Source organism: Musa acuminata, chromosome BXJ1-6 (genome assembly GCF_036884655.1).
Source record: "Musa acuminata AAA Group cultivar baxijiao chromosome BXJ1-6, Cavendish_Baxijiao_AAA, whole genome shotgun sequence".
NCBI classification, from domain to species: Eukaryota; Viridiplantae; Streptophyta; class Magnoliopsida; order Zingiberales; family Musaceae; genus Musa; species Musa acuminata.
The window spans coordinates 8,290,869-8,317,409 of record NC_088332.1 but is presented as its reverse complement, the minus strand read 5'-3'; the positions used below and the strand labels follow the sequence as shown (position 1 = coordinate 8,317,409).

Genomic DNA, 26,541 nt, shown 5'->3' with positions numbered 1-26,541 from the left:
TTTCTTAGCAACCTTTGCTTTACCTTGTTTGCCCTTGCCCTTTCCCTTCTTAAGGGACCTTTCTGCTTTCCTTTTCTTTCTGGTCTCACCAGTGTAGAGAACTGGCTTCTCTTTCTTAATAGTACTCTCTGCCTCCCTCAACATATTGAGGAGCTCTGGGAGAGTCACCTCAAGCTTGTTCATATTAAAATTCATTATGAACTGTGAAAAGGAATCTGGTAGGGACTGAAGCACAATGTCCACACACAAGTTATCCTCTAGGACCATTCCTAGACCTGTGAGTTTCTCTATCCACTCAATCATCTTTAGGACATGGTTCTGAACCGGTGTCCCCTCAGTCATCCTAGCGCGGAAAAAGGCTCTTGGATATCTCATATCGTTGAGTCCTTCCCTGTTCCTCAAACAATTTACGGACATGTAGGAGAATGGATCTGGCATCCATCTTTTCATGTTGTCTCTGTAACTCTGGAGTCATAGAGCCCAACATATAGCACTGAGCAAGAGTGGAGTCATCAATGTACTTCACGTAGCGAGCGATCTCATCCTCGCTTGCCCCTTCTTCGGGCGTAGGCATCACTGTATCAAGGACGTACACGATTTTCTCCGCTGTGAGAACAATTCTCAAGTTACGGAGCCAATCCGTATAATTTGGACCAGTGAGGCGGTTGACATCAAGTATGCCACGTAAGGGATTTGAAAGCGACATTTTCTGAAAATAAAGATGTAGCAGAAATGTATAACATGCAGATTTTGCAAGAAATAAACTATCAAGATATGGACTTCTATCTTAATATGCTCCCACTATTTTACTCACGAGTCACGCGACACCCTCAGCACGTGAAACGGAAGTCTCCGGCAGACTTCTAGTGGGGATCAGGATCCAATCAGCGTCTTAGTGTAACCTCGAGGGACTCGACCAATCACACTAAGCCTAAAAGGTAGGCAACTCTTACCGATCACAACTCCTTGTGATTCCCGTCCTGTTCAGCCTCCGAATCACCATGGCCTCGAGGGACTCGACCAACCATGATGCTCGGTTAAGTCAACACCTTCGTTACAAGATGAGTCTGATTTGATGATATACCCTCGAGGGACTCGACCAAGCATACCATGTCCTCAGGTCACCGGTGACATCTCTATGTCGTAAGCAAGATAGCGAATCGCGATATAGGTGAGTCTCGAGGGACTCGACCAACTCAACCTACACCGGGATTCGGTTCCTACTCATAACGATGGAAGGCCACGTGGGTCAATCTAATTACCTCACGTTTACCGACTTAATATTATCGAGAGATGTTTCTATAATTTGGTCTCCTAATATGACATGTCACACATATACATATTTAATATATATCTACATCGCATGCAAATATATATACATATCTAGTATTTGTATAATCAATCACATCAGATGATCATGGACCACAACCTAATATGATTAGGCCCGAGCCAGTAGGCCTAATCACTCACATCAAGATCTATGTGTGCAACGGTGCATCTCCATGCCCTGTGATCGTCCATCTCGTCCTCGTCGATTTCGTCGACATCTTGATGCATCTCCATGCATCACGATCGTCCGTCTCGTGGGTCCCGCTGTCGCATCCACGCTCCCGCTGCGCCTCCTCATGTGATTACAACTTAATCATAGGCACGCAGGCCCGACAATAAACGAGAAATATAATGGAGGTTCGCAGACCTCAATAATAATAATCACAAGTACACACATCACACGGTCCATGATCATCCGTCCACACATCATACATCACATGTATAACTAATCATCATCATGTAGGACTACTAGATAATAATAAAAATAATAATCAACTAAACCTTTTAATTAATTAATATTTTTCTGAAATCAGGGACATGTAGGGAATTTCTCAATTCCTAAGGGTATTTTCGTAATTTGGACAAAAGACAGAAACTGGAATTTCTCAAATTCCGAGGGGCAAAACTGTCTTTTTTCCAGAAAACCCTAATGCCCTTTCCCCTTTTCGCTGCTGCCGCCGCCGCCACCCTGCCGGCGGCGGCCTGTGCGGCGAGGGGCGGGGCGCTGCCCTCGCCTGCGGGCGTCGCCACCTCCGCGGGCAGTTCTGCCGGCGAGGCAGCGCCCGCAGGCGGTGCTGCCTCGCTGGCGGCCGCCCCTGCGGGGTTTTTGCCCGTGGGAGCAGCGGCCACAGGCGCCGCTGCCCTGCGGTGCCTCAGCCCGCGCTGCTGCCCCGCGGCGCCTCTGCCCGCGGCTCTGCCCTGCGGTGCCTCAGCCCACGCTGCCAGCCCCGCCGGCCGAAGCCTGCTTCAAGCAGGCCGCCGGCCGGCTGCTGTGCTGCCTGGCTGCGGCTGCGGCTGCCGCTGCAGGTGGCTGCAGGCATGCAGATCGAGGGCAGCAACTGTCGCTGCCCTTCCTCGCTTTTGCGTCAACGATTTTGACGTCAATTTTCTTCCTAAACACAATACACGCAGTTCAAAACCAATCATTCGCACGAACAACCTGGCTCTGATACCACTGTTGGGAAATCATTGGGGGCGACATCATATGCGCAGCGGAAGAACAAGAAAACAAAAATCCCCGATTCCCAAAAAGATGTTCGTCGTCGTGCGAAGATTGGTGCGAAAAAATCCGCAAAAACACAAAACTGCGTATAGAGATTGTGTTACCTAGGGAGATCGTATATCCCTGTTTCCTTGCAGATCCTTAGGAGAGGGTGAAGGAGGTCAAGCGTCCTCCTCTCTAGCGGTGATCCACACAGTAGGGTTGCGACGACGCTCCTCAAAACTCCAGGCCTACTCTGAGGTGGAGAGGGAGAGGAGAATAGGAAGGGCAAGCAAAGACTCTAGCCTATGAGGCTGTGAATCCCTCCTATTTATAGAGATCCCGTGTCAAAACCCTAATGGGTCCTTTTCCTAGTGGGTATTGGATCTGCATCCAATAAGACAAGGGCTCCGTCGGATATCTCATATCCGAACCTCTAGTCATCGCAATGCCTACCATATGTGTGTGACCCTCTAGGCCCAATATCGAGCTGGCCGTGAGTCATACCTGTCAGAACTCCTTCTAACTTAGTGAATTATTATCTCTGTAATAATTCACTCGACTCATCGACTACGGAAGTACTAGGCCACTACGCCGTAGTCCCCAGACGATACAGGGGAATCCAATCCATTGGACCTGTCTGTCCTCAGTTACCATGTACCTATAGTCTCTCATCCATCTAATATCCCAGAGACCGTATATCGAGCATGGTGCTGTCAGACCCATACGGTTTCTACTCGAGTCTTGCTCTAATCGGATTCTCCCGGAGAACTCTTTCTCTCTCAACCCGAATGACCCTGGCCAGGGATTTGTCTGAGCAAGAACACATAGGATATTCCTCTCATGACGCCGAGAGTGGATGATCCTCTGTCGACACTCAATAGTCCTCGTAAGGTCGACTACCACTCCCAATGACCAGCTGTACTAGATCTGAGAACAGTCAAACCTATAAGTCTGGTATCAAAGAGTGGAGCACTCAAACAGGACATCCTTGGTGTCTCAAGTCTAAGGACCAGATACACCACTAGGACTATGGAATCGCTGTCTGACAATAAGGCATCATCAACCATCCAGCATTCCGTAAGCGGATCAATCAGTGAACTCATTCTCCAATGAGCACCTGTACTGTATCCCTAGTGTCCCTACACGAGCAGCTATGAGACCAGCTGCATCCATCATATGGACGGGTATACAGCACACCAGTCTATCCGGTTATCACGATGTCCCTCTCGAGTAACCTATGACCGGGATTATTTAGGATATGTATTTAAAGGTGAATCGATCTCATTATCGTGATCTCATCACGATCCGATTCCCATTGCACAAATCCAAGGACATCACAATATATATGCATTTATGCAATAGTTATAAAGTGATATACGCCAAAATATAATAAGCAAAAAGATTCTGTATCAAGTCACACGTGCCATCACTCACGTGATTGGCTTGCTGGGCACCTATGACTAGCACGTGGAATACCAAGATGTCCAACTTTTGTGCTTAACATGAATATGTTGCCTTCTTTTAGTAATTTGAATTAACTTGTGCAGATCCATTTTATACCTAACTTAAATTTATCTAATTTTCTTTTTCAGCTTTTAAGTTCCCAGTGAAGAACAAGTGTTCCCTAAATAACTTCATTTGCACAACTTGGAATACTCAACTGGATGATGAGATTATTTATATAGTAGAAAATCTCATAAAACATATAAAGTAAGAAGTCTACACTGCACCATACATTTGTGTTGAGATCATGGCGAATATTTAGTAAGATAGAGAGGAAATGAGTCATTGGATCATTGTGTCTTAAATTAGAGCCTATTTTAAGAATCAACAATTTGATCACCAAGGAATCGTCCTGTGCCTGTACGACAACCGCTTGGCCATGCGATTCCACCACAACTGGGTCCCGCCGTTTCAACTCCAGACCGTTAAATTGGACGCCATTAAATTGGGCCCTACGTTTCCCACGTGGCTTCGTTCCCAGAAATCCATCATGGATTTGGATATGTCCAACACGAGTATCCAAGACGCGGTACCCCTTTGGTTCTGGAAGAATTCTTCTTCTTCCAGCATCATGGATATCAACCTCTCCCACAATCAAATCAGTGGCACTCTGCCAGCGTCCTTGGAGAGCATGTCCTGCTTGATGTTCTTAAATTTGAGCTCCAATACGCTTCGAGGTCACATTCCTGCTTTGCCATCGAACCTACAAGCACTGGACCTATCGAACAATTCTTTGTCCGGTTCGCTTCCATGGACCCTGTCACCGTTCTTGGCATACTTATTCCTCTCCCGCAATTATTTTCGGGGAAGCATACCATCCGACATCTGCGACTTGCAGCAACTCTATGCTCTCGATCTATCGAACAACCAGATATCCGGAGAAATCCCTCAGTGTTGGCAGTGTTGGGCTGATGGCCCATATTCAGCCCATGTGGGCTTTATCAGCCCACAGCTCACACCCCCTCTTAACCTAACCCTAATTAAGATTAGGGGGGTGTGGTGGCTGCGTTTTAGAGGCAGATTAAAGCTATAAAAAGGCAGCAACGAGGCAGATCTTTGCAGCGACGAGATTCCAAAGAGAAGAAGGAGAACAAGGCAGAAGAGGAAGAGAAAGAAAGGGAAGAAGACAAGGACAACGCAGAGAGACTGTTCACAATCATCTAGCAGTGTTCTCATCTCAGGTTAGATCAAATCTACAGTAGGCTCTTGCTGTGATTACTTGGGAGGTTTTAGATATTGTGGGCAGTAACGTGATCCTTGTATCCCAGTTATTCTCTTGTGGTTGTTGCTTGGGTTTTGGGCAAGAGATTGAGATTTGTATATTCATTATTCTCATAGTGGATTATCTCTAGTTTGCCCCGTGGTTTTTACCCTTCACATTGAAGGGGTTTTCCACGTATATCTTGGTGTTCTGTTTGATTGTGTTTCCATTTTATTCCGCTGCGTATTTTGGTCTTCTAGTATTTGTTCCTATACAAAGGTTATTCCTGTTTATATCCCCATCAACTGGTATCAGAGCGGGGTTTTGGTAATTTAATTTTTGTATTTGAACATGGAGGCCAGTAATATTTCTCGCATGATTAGTTTGAATGGAAATAATTGGATGATATGGAAACCAAGAATGGAAGATCTCTTGTATTGCAAAGATTTGTATGGACCTTTGCAAGGGGATAGTGCAAAACCTACAACTATGATAGATGATGAGTTGAAGAGGTTAGATCGAAAAACAATTGGATTTATTAGACAATGGCTTGATGATAGTGTATTTCACCATGTTTCTACTGAAATTTCTGCATATTCTCTTTGGAAAAAATTGGAAAGTCTCTATGAAAGAAAAACAGCTGGCAACAAAGCTTTTTTGATCAGAAAACTTGTGAACCTAAAATATAGAGAGGGTGCTTCTATTGCTGAGCATTTGAATGAAATGCAGAGTATTACTAACCAGTTATCCTCTATGAGAATGTCTCTTGATGATGAGTTGCAGGCATTGTTACTTCTCAGTTCATTACCAGAAAGTTGGGAGACACTGGTGGTTTCCCTTAGTAATTCTGCGCCAGATGGTATTGTCACTATGAGTCAAGTAACAAGCAGTTTGTTGAATGAGGAGTTGAGAAGAAAGAGTTCGGCAACATCTCAGAATGATTCACAGGCACTTATCTCAGAGAACAGAGGAAGGTCAAAGTCTAGAAGTAGTTCACGTATGGGTAGGAGCAAGTCAAGATCAAGAAAAGATATTGTTTGCTATAACTGTGGTGAGAAAGGACATTACAAGAACCAATGTAAGCAACCTAAGAAGAACAAGAAAAAGGGAAAAGAAGTGGAGTCTACAGAGTCAAAGGATAATACTACAGCTACAGTGCAGGGTGGTGATTATTTGATTTTGTCTCCTTCTGATGATATTTTTTCTTGTGTGTGTCAGGATCTTGAGTGGGTGATTGACACAGGTGCTTCTTATCATGCTACACCATGGAGGGAGTTTTTTGCTACATACAGGTCTGGAAACTTTGGTGTTGTCAAGATGGGCAACTATGGCACAGCAGACATCATTGGCATGGGTGATATCCATTTAAAGACCAACCTTGGCTGTAAGTTGGTACTTAAGGATGTGAGGCATGTGGTTGACTTGAGGCTAAATTTAATTTCAGTTGGAAGACTAGATGATGAAGAGTATGAAAGCAGATTTCACAGAGGGCAATGGAAGCTCAGTAAGGGTTCTCTTGTTATAGCTAATGGAAAGAAATGTCATACTTTGTACAGGTTGCAGGCTAAAGCTTATGGTGAGCAGTTAAATGCTACAGAGAAAGACTTCAGTATGGAGTTGTGGCATAGGCGATTGGGACACATGAGCGAGAAGGGGCTGCAAGCTCTTTCCAAGAGAGAGGTATTACCAGATCTCAGAGGTATACATCTGAACCCTTGTATTGATTGTTTGGCTGGTAAACAACATAGAGTTTCATTTGCTAGTGCTGCTTTGTCTAGAAAAATGCATGTCTTAGACCGTGTTTATACAAATGTATGTGGTCCTTTGAGGACAAAAACTCCTGGTGGATCTGTTGATGTTCTTGGTATAAGTGGTGCACTTTATTTTGTCACTTTTATAGATGATTTTTCCAGGAAAGTTTGGGCTTATGCTTTGAAGACCAAAGATCAGGTTATTAATGTCTTCAAAGAGTTTCATGCCAGGGTTGAAAGGGAGACAGAAAGGAAATTGAAATGCATAAGATCAGATAATGGTGGTGAGTATATGGGATTGTTTAATGACTATTGCAGGTCGCATGGGATCCAACATGAGATGACAGTTCCTGGTACACCTCAGCATAATGCAATTGCAGAGAGGATGAACCGCACCATCATGGAAAATATCAGATGTATGCTTTCACAGGCCAAGCTACCCAAAAGGTTTTGGGATGAGGCTTTGAGGACTACAGTTGATGTGATCAACTTATCACCATGTACAGCCCTAGATGGTGATGTTGCGGAGCATGTATGGTCAGGGAAAGATGTTTCCTACAGGCATTTGAGAGTGTTTGGTTGTCGTGCATTTGCACATGTTCCAGATAATGAGAGGTCCAAGCTAGATGGTAAGTCTAAAGAATGTATTTTTCTTGGTTACTCACATGATCAGTTTGGTTACAGGCTTTGGGATCCAGAAAAGCAGAAGGTGTTCAGGAGTAGAGATGTGGTCTTCTTTGAGGATCAAACCTTTGAGGATTTGAAGAAGAAGGCACCAGCCAAGACTTCTGTAGAAGGATTAGCAGATTGTGACCCAGTTATTCATCCAGTATATCAGGGTGATGGGGGAGATGTGCAGGAAAATAGTGTAGAGCCTGATATTGATTTACCTGTAGGACATGTTGAGCAAGAAGAAGTAGGAGAGCAAGTTCCCGCAGAACCTCAGTTGAGAAGATCTTCTAGACAACGTCAACCTTCCAGAAGATACTCTACAGATGAGTATGTGACGCTTACTGATGCAGGTGAACCAGAGAGTTACCAGGAAGCAGTTGAGAGTGAGCAGAAAGAGAAGTGGTTAGTTGCTATGCAAGAAGAGATGGATGCTCTTCAGAAGAACCACACTTATGATTTGGTGCTGTTACCAAATGGAATGAAGGCCTTGAAGAACAAGTGGGTTTTTAGGTTGAAGACTCAAGAATATTGTTCTCAACCAAAGTACAAAGCTAGATTGGTTGTGAAAGGCTTTGGTCAAAAGAAAGGTATTGACTTTGAAGAGATATTTTCTCCTGTTGTTAAAATGTCTTCTATTCGTGTTGCTCTTGGTATTGCTGCTAGCCAGGACTTGGAGGTTGAGCAGTTAGATGTGAAGACAGCTTTCCTTCATGGTGATTTGGAGGAGGAAATTTATATGGAGCAACCAGAAGGCTTCAAAGTCAAAGGTAAAGATAATTTTGTCTGCAAGTTGAAGAAGAGCTTGTATGGGCTAAAGCAAGCTCCAAGACAGTGGTACAGAAAGTTTGATTCATTTATGACAGAAAATGGATACAAAAGAACGGCTTCAGATCATTGTGTGTACATCAAATGGTTTGGTGAGAATTTTATTATTCTCTTACTTTATGTTGATGACATACTTATTCTTGGAAAAGATATGTCTAAAATTGATAGGTTGAAGAAGGAACTGAGTGAGTCTTTTGCAATGAAGGACATGGGGCCAGCAAAGCAAATACTAGGCATGCAGATTTCTCGTGACAAGAAAAACAAGAAGATTTGGTTGTCACAGGAGAAATACATCGAGAAGGTATTGGAAAGATTTAGTATGAGCAATGCTAAGCCAGTTGGTTCTCCTCTTGCAGGTCACTTCAAGTTGTGCTCAGAACAGAGTCCGTCAAGTGATGAGGAGAAGGAGAAAATGCAAAAGGTTCCTTATGCTTCAGCAGTTGGAAGTTTAATGTATGCAATGGTATGTACGAGGCCGGACATCGCATATGCAGTGGGTGTTACTAGCAGATTTCTTGCAAATCCAGGCAAAGAGCACTGGGCAGCAGTGAAGTGGATTTTTAGATATCTCAGAGGGAGCTCTAAGGTTTGTTTAAGCTTTGGAGGTGGACCACCTGCGTTAACAGGTTACACAGATGCAGATATGGCAAGAGATATAGATACGAGGAAGTCTACTTCAGGTTATGTACTTACTTTTGCAGGGGGAGCTGTGTCATGGCAATCCAGGTTACAAAGGTGTATTGCTCTCTCCACCACAGAAGCAGAATATATTGCTGCTACAGAGGTATGCAAAGAAATGTTATGGATGAAAGAATTCTTACAAGAATTGGGGCTGAAACAGGAAAATTATGTGGTGCATTGTGACAGCCAGAGTGCCATCCATTTGTGTAAGAACCCAATGTTTCATTCTAAGTCAAAGCATATAGATGTCAGATACCACTGGATTCGAAATGTATTTGAAGAGAAGCAGTTGCAGCTTCAGAAAATTCATACAGATGACAACGGAGCAGACATGTTGACGAAGACCTTAACAAAAGAAAGACAGGAGATATGCCGACAGTTGGTCGGTATGGCTTCACATTGAGGAGTCATGGGACAGCCTCCCTTATGGGCTGAAGGGGGAGGTTGTTGGGCTGATGGCCCATATTCAGCCCATGTGGGCTTTATCAGCCCACAGCTCACACCCCCTCTTAACCTAACCCTAATTAAGATTAGGGGGGTGTGGTGGCTGCGTTTTAGAGGCAGATTAAAGCTATAAAAAGGCAGCAACGAGGCAGATCTTTGCAGCGACGAGATTCCAAAGAGAAGAAGGAGAACAAGGCAGAAGAGGAAGAGAAAGAAAGGGAAGAAGACAAGGACAACGCAGAGAGACTGTTCACAATCATCTAGCAGTGTTCTCATCTCAGGTTAGATCAAATCTACAGTAGGCTCTTGCTGTGATTACTTGGGAGGTTTTAGATATTGTGGGCAGTAACGTGATCCTTGTATCCCAGTTATTCTCTTGTGGTTGTTGCTTGGGTTTTGGGCAAGAGATTGAGATTTGTATATTCATTATTCTCATAGTGGATTATCTCTAGTTTGCCCCGTGGTTTTTACCCTTCACATTGAAGGGGTTTTCCACGTATATCTTGGTGTTCTGTTTGATTGTGTTTCCATTTTATTTCGCTGCGTATTTTGGTCTTCTAGTATTTGTTCCTATACAAAGGTTATTCCTGTTTATATCCCCATCAGGCAGGAGGCAACGAAACTATTCTTCGTCAATCTGGCGAATAATAGGCTGTGGGGGAAAATTCCTGACTCCATCGGAAACTTGAGCAACCTCGAGTTCTTGCACTTAAACAACAACAGTCTCTCCGGACGTATTCCGCCGTCGTTGCGATATTGCATTCGGTTAGCTATTATTGATCTCGGCGACAACAAATTTTCTGGGGACATACCGACATGGATCGGACAGAGCTGGCAAAATCTGGAGGTGCTTCGACTGCGCTCGAATATGTTATCAGGCAATATTCCTATGCAACTCGGGCAGCTGAGAGATCTTCAGATCATCGACCTCTCCAATAACAGACTGTCGGGGACAGTGCCGCCCTCGTTTGGCAATTTCAGTGCAATGATCTCTATCTCCAAGTCGATGTCCTCTACGATATCAAACAATGTAGAGTTTGTGCTATCCTCTTTTGTGGCCAGCGAAAGCATATCTCTGGTCACGAAGGGAGATGAGTTCAGTTTCTCGACCATTCTCAATCTCGTGAAAAGCATCGACCTTTCAGATAACGAGCTATCCGGAGTGATTCCTACGGAAATTGGTTCTCTTTTTGCACTGCAAACCTTAAATTTATCCAGAAATAGTTTTGGCGGCACGATTCCTGCAGCGGTCGGTCGGATGAAGTCATTGGAAACATTAGATCTGTCATTCAATGAGTTATCTGGCGTCATTCCCGAAAGCTTTTCAGCGCTAGATTCTCTGAGCCACTTGAATTTGTCGTACAACAACCTATCAGGAGTCATTCCATCAGGGAACCAACTTCGGACGCTCGATGATGCATCCATTTACATCGGCAATGCGTATCTCTGTGGACCTCCGGTTACCAAGAGTTGCGTCAACGAGACTAATGTCGATTTCGTAGAAGAAGAAAACGAAACAGAATCTGATGTGCTATCATTTACTTTCAGCATTGCACTCGGATATTTGGTCGGATTATGGAGCGTATTTATCATTATTCTTTTCAAGAAAGATTGGAGGATCTTCTACTTCCGAGTGATGGATAACTTGTACGACAAGATTTACGTAGCATTCAAGATACGGATCGCTAGGTTGACGATGGATTAAAGGTCAATGCATTCGAATATCCCTACTTCATATTTTAAATGTTATGTAATGCATAATCGCAAGCTTTTATTTTTTATTTTTTATACTTGTTCATTTGATGCTTGGAAATATTACAAATATTATACGGCTAGTATTGTTTTTTTAATGATTGGCTGCGGGAATGGTTTGTCGATTAGATGGTTGTGTGATGATTTCGAAAACTCACGGAGTCAAAGGTAGCTCAGTGCATCCCATCCGTCCATTTGCGTGTTAGCCAGGATGATCTCTCGGGAACAAAAGCATATGGGAATCAACTTGGGATCCATCCATTTGCGTTGTAAATCTATATCTTTATTGGTGATTAGGTAATAAGAGTTGCATAATCAAGTTAAATTTAAATAAGTACGAAATCATTAATTTTGAAGGGAAAACAAAAAAAAAAGCAATTTTGTAGAAAACGAAAGAGATAAAAAGAAATGCAGTCATTTCTTTCGCTCCTGTGGGAACAATTCCCCACAAAATTCATCACAAAAATGGTGGGAAATCCTCATCATCTTCACCACTTGTGTGTCAAACGAATCAATTTGTTGCGTGCCATTGGGTTCCCAACAAAGACTTCCACACATGTGAAAGCGAAGCGTGCGTTCCGCAACAAACCTCGTCGAGTCTCCTCCCTCCTTCGGAAGGACGCTACATGTAAAGCGATGGCTTACCGTGTTATCTTGGGTGAGGAATCGTTTGCGGTGGGTCGGAGTCTTCATCCACACTTTTGTCTTCCGTGATGACGTTTAACATGTGGTGGCGAACATTTCCAACGCTGGAATGAGGTATTCTTCGCCTCCATACATTTCGACCCCTGGAATAAATGGCCGTATCTTTCAAGTTTGAAATCCAGCATCAATCTCTTTCGTTCTTGCGAACCGAGCCCCAATTTTAGGACCCAGGCAGGGTAGAAACCAAGTTCGAGGAAGCTACACGGTGCACGGACTGCAGGTCCAGCAGGAGTCGTATCCCACAAAAGTCAAAAGTCTTTCTATCTTTCCATCGTTACCAGTGCATCAATCTTCACGTTTCACAGGAGTCTACGATGGGTTGGGGATGGGAGGGCCATCACGCCCCCACACCCACTCTATATATACATGTCCTCCACCGCCGACCATCTCTCAGTACACTATGCACTCACCAAATAGCATCATGGCCTCTTGCACCAGAAGCACACACCCTATGCCTCGGCACTACTCTTTCGGGCTTTGGCTTACGAGCATTCTTTTGTTCACGGCGGCAACAACGCCGACGACGAAGGGGTGCGTAGAGGGCGAGAGGGACGCCCTCCTCGACTTCAAAACCGGCATCGTCAAGGATCCTTCCAGCCGTTTGTCATCATGGCGAGGCCGAGTAGACTGCTGCAGATGGAGCGGGCTGGTCTGTGACAACAGAACCGGCCATGTCGTGGAGCTAAACCTCCAGAATTCCAACCCTTATAACTATGAGACGTCTATCGGAGGTGAGATCAGACCATCCTTGCTCCTTCTAACTCATTTGGAGCGCCTCGACCTCAGCTACAATGACTTCGGTGGGATCCAAATCCCGAAATTTTTGGGTTCCCTTACCGAGTTGACGTATCTCGACCTCTCCTCGTCCAACTTCAGCGGAGCCATTCCTCCCCAGCTGGGCAACCTGTCCAGGCTCCGCTATCTCGACCTAAATTCACTATATGACTTAACGATCGATGGCCTGCACTGGCTCTCGCGTCTCACTTCCTTGAGATACCTCGACATGAGCTTAATGAAACTTTCCATGTCCTCCCACAATTGGCTTCAAGCGGTGAACATGTTGTCCTCACTAGAGGAGCTACATTTACGAGACTGTGGCCTCACCAATCTCCCCTCTTCTCTTTCCCATGTCAACCTCACGACACTGGCCACTCTCGATCTCCATGGCAACCTCTTCAACTCCACCTTCCCCAACTGGCTATGGAAACTCCACAACCTCTCTTATCTTGATCTCAGTTCTTCTATGCTTCATGGTGCCATATCTGCTGGGATTGGAAATTTGACTGGTCTAAGAGAACTTCATCTTAGTGATAATTCACTTTCAGGTCCCGTGCCCACTGAGATTGGAATTTGTAATAGTCTAAAACTTATCGATCTGCGTGATAATTCACTCTTTGGACCCATACCTGCTGGGATTGGGAATTTGACTGGTCTAAGATTGCTTTATCTTGATCATAATTCACTCTTTGGACCCATACCTGCTGAGATTGGGAATATGGCTGGTCTAAGAGGGCTTTATCTTGATCATAATTCACTCTTCGGAGTCATACCTGCTGGGATTGGGAAGTTGACTGGTCTAAGAGAGCTTCGTCTTAACGATAATTCACTTTCAGGTCCCATACCCATTGAGATTGGCAAGCTTTCCAACCTCACCGTTCTTTCTCTCTCTACTAATTGCCTAGAGGGCACCGTGTCTGAACTCCATTTCGCTCGCTTAACCAAACTAAGTGAGCTCGATCTATCCGAAAACTCCCTAGTCATCTCAGTAGACTATAATTGGGTTCCTCCTTTTCAACTCCAATCCATTCAACTGAAGTCTTGTAAGTTGGGGCCTGCATTTCCAAGATGGCTCCGTTCACAGAACTCCATTGAGAATTTGGATTTGTCGAACACAAGCATCGAGGACGTCTTGCCTGATTGGTTTTGTTACATTTCCGCTTTTTCTATAAATCTCTCCCAAAATCAGATTAATGGTACTTTGCCAACTTTCTTGGAGCAAATGACAAACCTAGCCACTCTGAAACTAAGTATGAATTTGCTTGAAGGCCCTATTCCTCGTTTGCCACCTTACTTGCGTTATTTGTATCTGTATAATAATTCCTTTTCGGGATCGTTGCCATCAATCTCTCTCCCACTAGAATTGGAACTGTTGGATCTCTCACATAACCATATTAACGGGAGTATACCATCATTTATGTGTGACTTGAGACAACTTCATATTCTCGATCTATCGGACAACCAAATATCAGGTGAAATCCCTTGTTGTTGGCAGGTGCCAAACTTCCTTTCCTACATTAATCTGGCAAATAATAAGCTCTCGGGAGAAATTCCTAGCTCTATTGGAAAAATGACGCTACTCGAGTCTTTGCACTTAAACAATAATAGTCTGCATGGCCATCTTCCATTGTCATTGAAAAGTTGCAGTAGACTAATTTTTCTTGATCTTGGCGATAATAAATTATCGGGTAGCATACCTACATGGATTGCACGAAATTTTCGAAACCTAAAGGTACTCCGGATATGCTCAAATATGTTTTCCGGAAACATCCCTGCAGAGCTTGGACAACTTTTCTATCTACATGTTATCGACCTTGCTAATAATAAGTTATCAGGGCCAATTCCACGCTCCTTTGGCAGATTAGATACAGCAATGACTTATTGGCGACGACAATTGACTTGCCAAAACGTACCACTGGTTTATCGTGCATCGATAAGGGATTGTCCTCTTTCGGCACCTTTTGGTGACATTTATGATGATAGCATCACCTTGACTACAAAGGGAAACAATTTCATCTTTTCAAACATTCTTTACCTTGTCAACATTATAGACCTTTCAAATAATAACTTGACAGGAGAAATCCCAGTAGAAATTGGGTCTCTTTCAGCACTACAAACTTTAAATCTATCAAAAAACAATTTTGTCGGCCAAATTCCAGAGGCAATTGGTGGCATGAAGTCATTGGAAACTCTGGATCTGTCATTCAATAAGTTATCCGGAGTCATTCCTCAAAGCTTTTCGGCGTTGAATTCTCTGAGCCACTTGAATCTGTCTTACAACAATCTATCGGGAGCGATTCCATCGGGGAATCAACTTCGGACGCTGGAGGATGCATCCATTTATATCGGAAATGTCCATCTCTGTGGACCTCCGGTGACCAAGAGTTGCTCCGACGATCCCAACGTCGATTCGACGGAGGAGGAGTATGAACAAGGATCTCATGTGCTGTCATTTTACTTTGGTACCGGGCTCGGATATTTGGTCGGCTTATGGAGTGTGTTCGTGATCATGCTGTTCAAGAAAGATTGGAGGCTCTTCTATTTTGCAACGATGGACAAGATGTACGACAGAGCTTATGTGGCAATCAAGATAAGAATGCGAAATTGGCATGGCGCTGCTGGTCGAATGTGATGCAAGTTTCTTTCGTTGTATAAGTTTGATCCACTTCATCTGTCAAAAATGATCTCGATTCGAAGATTATGAAATGTTAATCTCAAACTCTTTTTCTGTTCCGATGTAGGAGGCATCGAGAACAACTCGTCTGGTTTGGGAATCCTTCTTCTTCCATCATTGACCGCACAGATCTCTCTCGCATAAACAGGCACCATCGGACGACAAAACTGCACTGATTTAACATTGTTATCAGTTTTCGCTACGAGTGGTTCCTTAGCCGAAGTGTGATATAAAGATCACCATTCTGCACAGATTATTTTCAATGTCGTCGGTGATCACATGGTGTTCTTGATATTTCGCATCGTTGATCGTTGGGCGCTGTGATGAGCCATTGTTTTTAGGGTGTATGATCGCTGTCTGTTGTACTACGACGTCCTTGGCGATCCATTGCATGGTTCCTTTGGCATTTTGCAGTGACGATCTCACGGTTTGGATGTGGCTTCTCTCCTTTGCCATCACGAAATCAAGATTTACTCCACGTTTCGGAAATCCATCTTCCGATGCACCAAGTCGCATCGACGATTCGTATCGATGTTTACTCGATAGACTGCAAGTAGAGCGAGCAGCCCAACTTACCATTGCGGTGCTTGCGTGAAAGGTAGCCGCCACGGGAGGGATCCCACCGAGGCTGAGGCGATGGGTAAAGACAGAGAATGGGCTTATTTCGATGCCTTTATATAGTCTAAAATTACATATGAATTCACAATTAAGAATGAAAGATGTGATGATGATGATGTTGAACAAAAATTAAACTCCCATCTCTTGCATCTAATTTTCAATTATCTTTTTTACGAATTATTGAAGCAGCAAAGTAATAGCCCGGAAGATTGTGTGCGATGAACGGCAGGTCAAACAAGGCTTTGGAGTAGAGCCAGTGTGGAACCCAATCTGAGGAGGGCCATTGATTGGCCATGTCCTTCCAAGAACAGTATCTTAGTTCGCAAATCTCTTTCAAGACCATCGGTCTTTGCTTTGTTGTTACATACGCGCGCAAGAACTAACAAAACCTATTCTTACTTCTTTGACACTTTTGACGATCGGAGGATCTTCTACTTCCAAGTTATGGATAACATATATGACAAAGTTTATGTAGCAATCAAGATACGGATCGCTAGGTTGACGATGACTATCTCTACGCATAATCTTAAGTGCAATTTTGTAGAAAACGAAAGAGATAAAAAGAAATGCAGCCATTTCTTTCGCTCGTGTGGGAACAATTACCCACAAAATTCATCACAGAAATGGTGGGAAATCCTCATCATCTTCACCACTCGTGTTTCCAACGAATCAATTTGTTGCGTGCCTTTGGGTTCCCAACAAAGACTTCCACACATGTGAAAGCGACGCGTGCGTTCCGCTACAAACTTCGTTGAGTCTCCCTCTTTCGGAAGGACGCTACATGTAAAGCGATGGCTTACCGTGTTATCTTGGGTGAGGAATCGTTTGCGGTGTGTCGGAGTCTTCATCCACGTTGTCTTCCGTGATGACGTTTGACATGTCATGGCGACATTTCGACCCCTAGAATAAGGTATTCATCGCCTCCATACATTTTATCTTGGCTAAGAAGATGATGCGTTCCGATGTGCAGACATCAGAATCAAACCTTGTGGAATGAGGGAGCCATGAATTAGTTTCCACACAATCGCATTCGAGCCGAGTGAGACATTCTACGCAATCCAACAAGGCCGATTAAATGGCCGTATCTTTCAAGTTTGAATTCCAGCATCAATCTCTTTCGTTCTTGCGAACCGAGCCCCAATTTTGAGACCCAGGCAGGTTAGAAACCAAGTTTGAGTAAGCTGCACGGTGCACGGACTGCAGGTCCAGCAGGAGTCGAATCCCACAAAAGTCAAGTTTTTTTATCTATCTATCGCGACCAGTGCATCAATCTTCACGTTTCACAGGAGTCTATGATGGGTTGCGGGTGGGAGGGCCATCACGCCCCCACACCCATTCTATATATTCATGTCCTCCACCGCTTACCATCTCAGTACACTATGCACTCACCAAATAGCATCATGGCCTCTTGCAGCAGAAGCACACACCCTGTGCCACGGCACTACTCTTTCGGGCTTTGGCTTACGAGCATTCTATTGGTCACGGCGGCAACAACGCCGACGACGAAGGGGTGCGTAGAGGGCGAGAGGGACGCCCTCCTCGACTTCAAAACCGGCATCGTCAAGGATCCTTCCAGCCGTTTGTCATCATGGCAAGGCCGAGTAGACTGCTGCAGATGGAGCGGGGTGGTTTGTGACAACAGAACCGGCCATGTCGTGGAGCTCAACCTCCAGAATTCCAACCCTTATAACTATGAGACGTCTATCGGAGGTGAGATCAGACCATCCTTGCTCCTGCTAACTCATTTGGTGCGCCTCAACCTCAGCAACAATGACTTCGGTGGGATCCAAATCCCGGAATTTTTGCGTTCCCTTCCCAAGTTGACCTATCTCGACCTCTCCTGGTCCAACTTCAGCGGAGTCATTCCGTCCCAGCTGGGCAACCTGTCCAGCCTCCGCTCTCTCGACTTAAATTCACTACATGACTTAACGATCGATGGCCTGCACTGGCTCTCGCGTCTCTCTTCCTTGAGATACCTCTACATGGGCGGTGTGAACCTTTCCGTGGCCTCCCACGATTGGCTTCAAGCAGTGAACATGTTGTCCTCGCTAGAGGAGCTACATTTAACACACTGTGGCCTCACCGACCTCCCCTTTTCTCTTTCCCATGTCAACCTCACAGCACTGGCAACTCTCGATCTCCATGGCAACCTCTTCAACTCCACCTTCCCCAACTGGCTATGGAAACTCCGCAACCTCTCTTATCTTGATCTCGGTTTTTCTATGTTTCATGGTGCCATACCTGCTGGGATTGGAAATTTGACTGGTCTAAGAGAACTTCATCTAAGTGATAATTCACTTTCAGGTCCCATACCCACTGAGATTGGAATTTGTAATAGTCTTAAACTTATCGATCTGAGTGATAATTCACTCTTCGGAGTCATACCTGCTGGGATTGGGAATTTGACTTGTCTAAGAAAGCTTTATCTTAATGATAATTCACTCTTTGGATCCATACCTGCTGAGATTGGGAATTTGACTGGTCTAACAGAGCTTTATCTTAGTGATAATTCACTTTCAGGTCCCATACCCATTGAGATCGGCAAGCTTTCCAACCTCACTATTCTCTCTCTCTCTAGTAATTCCCTAGAGGGCACCATGTCTGCACTCCATTTCGCTAACTTAACCAAACTAAGCGAGCTTGATGTATCCGAAAACTCCCTAGTCATCTCAGTAGGCTATGATTGGATTCCTTCTTTTCAACTCCAATCCATTATGCCTCATTCTTGTATGTTGGGTCCTACATTTCCAAGATGGCTCCGTTCACAAAACTCCATTAAGGATTTGGATATGTCGAACACAAGCATCGAGGATGCCTTGCCTGATTGGTTTTGGAACACTTCTTCTTCTTCTATAAATCTCTCCCAAAATCAGATTAGCGGCACTTTGCCAACTTCCTTGGAGCATATGACACACCTGAGTGGTTTGGAACTAAGTATCAATATGTTAGAAGGCCCGATTCCTCGTATGCCACCTTACTTGAGTCATATGAATTTGTCTAGTAATTCTTTTTCAGGGCCGTTGTCAGCAATCTCTCTCACATTAGAATTGGGAATCTTGGATCTATCGTATAACCATATTAGCGGGAGTATACCATCCTTTATCTGCGACTTGAGAAAACTTGTTATCCTCGATCTATCAAGCAACCAAATATCAGGTGAAATCCCTTGGTGTTGGCAGGAGACAAACTTCCTTTTCTACATTAATCTGGCAAACAATAAGCTCTCGGGAGAAATTCCTAGCTCTATTGAAAAGTTGACTCAGCTTCGGTCTTTGCACTTAAACAATGATAGTCTACATGGGCATCTTCCTTTGTCATTGAAAAATTGCAGTAGACTAGTTTTTCTTGATCTTGGCGATAATAAATTCTCAGGCAGCATACCTACGTGGATTGCACAAAACTTTCAAAACCTAGAGGTGCTCCGGCTATGCTCAAATATGTTTTTTGGTAACATTCCTTCAGAGCTTGGACAACTTCATCATCTACATATTATCGACCTTGCTAATAATAATTTATCAGGGACAATTCCAAGCTCCTTCGGTAATTTAAATGCAACAAAAACTTATAGGCAACGACACCCACATTTAGTTTATGGTGCATATTATAGGGATGGATCATTGTTTGATGACACTTATGATGATAGCATCACTCTAACTATAAAGGGAAAAAGTCTCGTCTTTTCAACCATTGTTTACCTTGTCAATATTATAGACTTTTCAAACAATAATTTGACGGGAGAAATCCCAGTAGAAATTGGGTCTCTTTCGACATTCCAAACTTTAAATCTATCAAGAAATAATTTTGTCGGCCAAATACCAGCGACAATTGGTGGCATGAAGTCATTGGAAACTCTGGATCTATCATTTAATAAGTTATCCGGAGGCATTCCTCAAAGCTTGTCAGACCTGTATTCTCTGAATCACTTGAATCTGTCTTACAACAATCTATCAGGAGTTATTCCTTCGGGAAATCAACTACAAACACTCAATGACACATCCATTTATATTGGCAATGCATATCTATGTGGAGCTCCCCTCACCGTGAGTTGTTACAGTCTTAAAAGTAACAATGTGACAAAAGAAAACAACAAAGATGGATCCTTTATGCCGTCATATTATTTGAGTACCATGCTCGGATATTTGGTTGGATCATGGAGCGTATTTATCATCATGCTGTTCAAGAAAAGTTGGAGGGTTTTGTATTTTCAGATGGTTGATAAAATATACGATAAAGCTTATGTTGCCATCAAGATAAGAATTGCTTCATCGACAACTGATTGAGGGTGAAGACGACATCAAAAATGGGAGTGTGTTGTATCCATCGTAAGTTTGAATCTTGCAGGATGATATCGTGTTAGAGATCAGGCAATGGTTGCTTTTCAAACTCTCTCTCTCTCTCTTCTTTTTGGTTTCATCTTTGTAAATATTGTGTGTGTAAAATGACGATGGAAAACATAATTGTTGAATCATGCTGGTAATAATATTGTTGTGAAGAATGCATTGAATTATTATAATATATTTTATATTTTCAATATATTACAATATATTATATTATTTTCAAAATAATATTAAATATCGGTCCACCGATTCAATCATTAATCCGATGACCTGAGACTTGGCCAAGACCTATGCTGACGATACCGCCATAAAAATCCCACGGTATTATGCGCTTAACGTAAACAGTCATGCTTTCACGTCATATGCTTATGGAATAGGAAGACTGACCGAGTCAACGTTGGGGCATTTCCGTAGCAGTCTCACACGTCCCGTCCATAAAAAAGTAGGAGATGAAGAAAGGATGGAGAAGTCACTTCGAGTCCGATCGCAGCAGCCGTGGAAGCTTCTTCGAAGGCAGGGCGGTGGGGGACTCGAACCGCTTGGCGACCGGAGTCAACTTCGACAAGGATCGGTGAGTCTATATGGCATTCCACGATTGGGAGGACCATTGTGGACTCTCGTCCTCCCCTGCAGGATTCCTTGCACACGCCATGCCCGTTCTTTAGAGTTAGGAAGAGACTCGAGTGCTGAAGCCATTTTAGCCTTCGGAGCTTTTTTGACCTCAACTCCGTGTGCGTCCTTCTTGGCAGCTGCGCTTCCATGATCTTTAGATTACGAGTCCAAGTTGGACGAAAGGACGAAAAAGATTAGCACTCACGTTATAATATGTATCCTTTTTCACTACTTCGATCACATGGGATGCCGGGTGGAGACGAAGGGACCTGTCATTTCACAAGAGGATCCATTGGTAATCGCGGAGAGCGATGGTTCAACCTACCACATTCTATATATTATATTCATATATACATGTTCTCCGCTGTGCCGCCTGCAGCCTACTGGTCATTCGTTCACCAAAGAGCATGGGCGACACGAGAAGCCCATCCCATTCGTCGCTGAGCTGCTCTTGCCTAATGAGCGTTCTGTTCTTGACGCTTGTGACGACGACGAGGGGGTGCATGAAGGCGGAGAGGGACGCCCTCCTCGCCTTCAAAGCCGGCATCCTCGACCCATCCCGCCGCTTGTCCTCGTGGCATCGCCCAGTGGACTGCTGCAGATGGAGCGGCGTGGTGTGCGACAACACCACGGGTCACGTCGTGCAGCTCAACCTCCAGAATGCGGAGGCTTACTACGACAATTCGACGGTGTTGGGGGGTGAGATCGGTCCATCTTTGCTTTCTCTAACTCATTTGCGTCGCTTGAATCTCACTCAGAACGACTTCGGCGGCGCCCGAATCCCCAAGTTCTTGGGTTCTTTTGGGAGACTCAGATATCTGGATCTCTCTTATTCCAATTTCGGCGGAGCCATTCCTCCCCAGCTGGGTAACCTGTCAACCCTCCGCTATCTGAGCCTGTCCTCGTACAACTTGAGGATCGACGCGGGGGACGACCTACAGTGGCTCTCGCGTCTCTCTTCTCTAACATTCCTCCAAATGAACTTTGTGAACCTCAGCACGGCCTCTCCCGATTGGCTACGAGCCGTGAACCAGCTGCCCTCCCTGCAGCAACTCTATCTGTCAGGCTGTGGTCTCACTGCCCTCCCCGACTCTCTTTCCCGCGTCAACCTCACGGCTCTCACCACCCTCGATCTCCGTGGCAACTTCTTCAACTCCACCTTTCCCAGCTGGCTTTTTGAACTCCGTAGCCTCTCCTATCTCGCGATCAGCAATTCTGAATTGTATGGCACCGTACCTGCCGGGTTTGGGAACTTGACTCGTCTCGCGCAGCTCGACCTTAGCGGCAACTCGCTTTCCGGTTCCATACCTGTCGATCTCTGGAGTTTGGCCAGTCTAACCACACTTGATCTCAGCCATAATTCATTTACGAGTCCCCTTCTACCTGAAATCGGGAACACGACAAGTCTGTCGCAGCTAAACCTCGTTTAGTGCTTCCTCGTCGGTTCCATCCCTGCCGAGATTGGGCGCTTGACCAGTCTTACGGAATTACGCCTCAGCGGCAATTCACTTTCGGGTCGAATCCCCGCCGAGATTGGGAATCTGTCCAGCGTAACGCAGCTCGACTTGGGTCATAATTCACTCTCCGGACTGATACCGGTTGAGATCGGCAAGCTTTCCGACCTTTCCACCCTTGATCTCTCCGATAACTCCCTGGAGGGCACCTTGTCCGAACTCCATTTCGTGAACCTAACCGAGTTGGTCGCCCTGTACGCTTACGCCAACCCTTTGACCATCCGATTCGACGACGACTGGGTGCCCCCTTTTCAACTTCAATCCATCAAAGTTGATACCTGTGACTTGGGTCCCGCGTTTCCCAGGTGGCTCCGTTCTCAGGAATTCCTCACTGATATTGATCTGTCCAACACAAGCATCGAAGACACACTGCCTGATTGGTTTTGGAATTCTTCTTCTTCCACCATTATGGACATAAATCTGTCCCACAATAAGATCGGTGGAGTTTTGCCGGCATCCTTGGAGAGTATGGCCACCTTGATGCTCTTGAATTTGAGCTCCAATCTCTTTCGAGGTCGCATTCCTGTTTTGCCACCAAACCTACAAGCGCTGGACTTGTCCAGCAATTCTTTGTCGGGATCGCTACCCTCGACCATCTCATCACAGTTGGGCTACCTGTTCCTCTCCCACAACTATCTTCATGGAAGCATACCGTCGTCCTACGTCTGCGACCTGCAGCAACTTTATGCCCTTGATCTATCCAACAATCAAATATCAGGAGAAATCCCGCGTTGTCGGCCGGAGGGATCACAACTTTTGTTTGTCAATCTGGCGAACAACAAGCTACGAGGAAAGATTCCTGACTCCATCGGAAACTTGGGCAACCTTCAGTTCCTTCACTTAAACAACAACAGCCTCTTCGGACGTATTCCTTCGTCGCTGAAAAATTGCAGTCGGCTGGCTGTCATTGATCTCGGCAACAACAAATTCTCGGGAAGTATTCCAGCGTGGATCGGACAAAGTTTACGGAATCTGCAAGTACTCCTACTGCGCTCAAATATGTTTTCGGGCCATATTCCTCTGCAACTTGGACGATCTAGTAATCTTCAAATCATCGATCTCTCCAACAACAGACTATCGGGATCGGTACCGCACTCTTTCGGCAACTTCAGCGCGATGATCTCCGCGTCAAAGTCGATGGCTTCTACGGTTTCGAACATTATGAATTTTGCGTTATCCTCTTTCGTGGCAAGCGAGAGTATATCTCTGGTTACCAAGGGCGATGAGTTCAGCTTCTCCACCATTCTCCGATTTGTGAAGAGCATAGATCTTTCGAACAATGATCTGAGCGGAGTGATTCCTCCGGAAATCGGTTCTCTTTTTGCGCTTCAAACATTGAATTTGTCGAGAAATAGTTTTGAAGGCATGATTCCGAAAACAATGGGCGCTATGAAGTCATTGGAAACTCTGGACCTATCATTCAATAAGTTATCCGGAGTCATTCCTCAAAGCTTTTCGGCGCTGAATTCTCTGAGCCACTTGAATCTGTCTTATAACAATCTATCGGGAGCGATTCCATCGGGGAATCAACTTCAGACGCTGGATGATGCATCCATTTATATCGGAAATGTCCATCTCTGTGGACCTCCGGTGACCAAGAGTTGCTCCGACGATCCCAACGTCGATTCGACGGAAGAGGAGTACGAACAAGGATCTCATGTGCTGTCATTTTACTTTGGTACCGGGCTCGGATATTTGGTCGGCTTATGGAGTGTGTTCGTGGTCATGCTGTTCAAGAAAGATTGGAGGCTCTTCTATTTTGCAACGGTGGACAAGATGTACGACAAAGCGTATGTGGCAGTCAAGATAAGAATGCGAAATTGACATGACGCAGCAATCAAAGGAAGGCCGGTCGAATGTGATGCAATTTTCTTTTTTGTTATAAGCCTGATTTACTCCACATTTCGGAAATCTATCTCTTTCGAGGCCATCAGTCATCATTGCTTTCTTCCAGATCGACATGAAAAAGGAGTGAAGGGAAGACTTCCCCGGGGAGGGTGGATTCATCTTACTAAACTGCACGACCGTTGGACTAATTCCACGCGCTTCCCTTCCAGCCTGATGGCGACGACGCTCGTTTTTGTTTGGACGGTTCCATGGAAATATAGTAGAATTAATCTCTGAATCCGTCAGATTGTGCTCTCACCATTATAATGTCCTCCTCCTCTGCTGTGGTGCCCGTGTTCTCCATGCTGCTGCAGCCTACATAGTCTTCGCTTCACGAAAGGTTTCGATAGTCATGCACTTGTTGTTCTGCATTCGTATCTGGCAAAAACAAACGTTTGATATAGAAGTTCAACTACTCTATGGGTCTTCCAGCATTATATGTAAAAGAAGTTGTTTTCCGACATTGATGCATTAACTATAAATTAGTCCTGTGCACACACACACACACACACACATACATATATATATATATATATATATATATATATATATATATATATATATATATATATATATATATATATATATATATATAAGAAATTAAATTCAACCTCAATAATTTTTCAGGCCCAGGAAAAATCAAAGGTGATTTTTCTAAAAATATCTCTCTCTTTATTTTTATTTTTGCAATGATACCCTCATTTTTAGAATATTTATTTATTTTTAATATCCTAAATGTTCCTCAGTTATATGTGTCTCTTTTCATATGGGATGTGGCGTTCAAGGTTATCGTCACATCCTCCTTTGGATGAGTATTATCGATTAATTTTGAGTTGTTTCGCTTTCACAAAGATTTAATCTTTGATAATAAATCTATTCTTGTTTTTGTCATGACATAATGATTGATAAACTGCATACGAATATAATTTAGGGATTGATTTGATGGACAAAGAAGAAAATGAGGCTGAAATGATGATGAGTCAAAGCAATAAATGTCGAAGGTGAGGGAGGAAAAAGAGATGATCATAATAAATAAAATAATAATAATGAAATGAAAGACTATAAATTTGGAGTAGGATGAGTAACGGAGAACGAAGAACATATTTGTAAGAGAGCTTTGAAAGTAGACAAAGTTGAAAATTATGATGAATGATAAGAGCGAAGACATAAATTATGATGAAAGAGAGAAAACTCAAAGGAGGAAATGATAACAATAACAAATGCCAAAAAGAAAGAAAAAAAAGATTTTAACAATCAAAAGAGACATTGAAGATGGGAAACATGTAGAAAGAAAGGTTTTTTGAGAAAAAAAATTCAAAATCAAATAAAATTTATTTGGAAATTTCAAGTCTATAATGTGGCCATTTATTTTTTAAGATCTATAATTTAGAAAATTAGTAAAATTAAATTTTATTTTTTTTTGACAAATTTCTGATAGGATGAAAGGGAAGCTCATCGAGGAAAATTGATTTCTGAAATTATTTATGTAATACAAATATATATAACTGCATCCATTTACATACATCCTATAGGTTTTTGAAATGTCCTTATCGATAAAACGTAATTAAGTAACATTTATTTCCATCGTTATTGAATTATTTGTGTTGGGCACCAAGAACTCATAAATAACATCGTTGATTCTTCTTATTTTCATTTTTATTTGTGTTTTATTTATTTATTTTTTATGTTATATTTTTATTTATCATCTCGCGTCACTTATTAGGAGGTAAGCATGATAGATACCACCACGTTGCGAATGACACACTCATCGACAAACTAAAATCATTTAGGTTGGACTAATTCCAAGTGGCGATAGGATAATATCTCTTAGTCTTCGGATGGGACACCCCACATTTACTGGAGCATCACCGGTCCGCTACGCCGGTGAAGTTAAAGCTTCTCACGTCACATCGGCCATCTTCCACACCCAACGGGACTCTCTAATCCGAATATTTGGTCGGCTTATGGAGTGTGTTCGTGATCATGCTGTTCAAGAAAGATTGGAGGCTCTTCTATTTTGCAACGGTGGACAAAATGTACGACAAAGCGTATGTG

General features: G+C 43.8%; 5 protein-coding genes across 5 annotated transcripts; all 5 read left to right on the top strand.

The window, feature by feature from the left end:
- Positions 1-4,415: 4,415 nt before the first annotated feature.
- On the top strand, positions 4,416-11,315 carry LOC135675428 (receptor-like protein EIX2). The gene is made up of 2 exons (XM_065185582.1): positions 4,416-4,967; positions 10,191-11,315. Exons 1-2 carry the CDS (start codon positions 4,416-4,418, stop codon positions 11,313-11,315), a joined length of 1,677 nt encoding a protein of 558 aa, XP_065041654.1.
- A 1,140-nt stretch (positions 11,316-12,455) lies between these two features.
- LOC135676027 (receptor-like protein EIX2) lies at positions 12,456-15,577 on the top strand. The gene has a single exon (XM_065186786.1). The coding sequence runs from the start codon at positions 12,468-12,470 to the stop codon at positions 15,474-15,476; it is 3,009 nt and encodes a 1,002-aa protein (XP_065042858.1). The 5' UTR covers positions 12,456-12,467; the 3' UTR covers positions 15,477-15,577.
- A 1,959-nt stretch (positions 15,578-17,536) lies between these two features.
- LOC135675427 (receptor-like protein EIX2) lies at positions 17,537-20,416 on the top strand. Its single transcript, XM_065185581.1, has 3 exons — positions 17,537-18,656; positions 20,088-20,176; positions 20,345-20,416. Exons 1-3 carry the CDS (start codon positions 17,537-17,539, stop codon positions 20,414-20,416), a joined length of 1,281 nt encoding a protein of 426 aa, XP_065041653.1.
- Positions 20,417-21,492: 1,076 nt separating this feature from the next.
- LOC135676026 (receptor-like protein EIX1) lies at positions 21,493-24,947 on the top strand. Its single transcript, XM_065186785.1, has one exon. The coding sequence runs from the start codon at positions 21,493-21,495 to the stop codon at positions 22,513-22,515; it is 1,023 nt and encodes a 340-aa protein (XP_065042857.1). The 3' UTR covers positions 22,516-24,947.
- On the top strand, positions 23,008-24,423 carry LOC135675425 (receptor-like protein EIX2). The gene has a single exon (XM_065185580.1). It carries the CDS (start codon positions 23,008-23,010, stop codon positions 24,421-24,423), a length of 1,416 nt encoding a protein of 471 aa, XP_065041652.1.
- Positions 24,948-26,541: the final 1,594 nt, after the last annotated feature.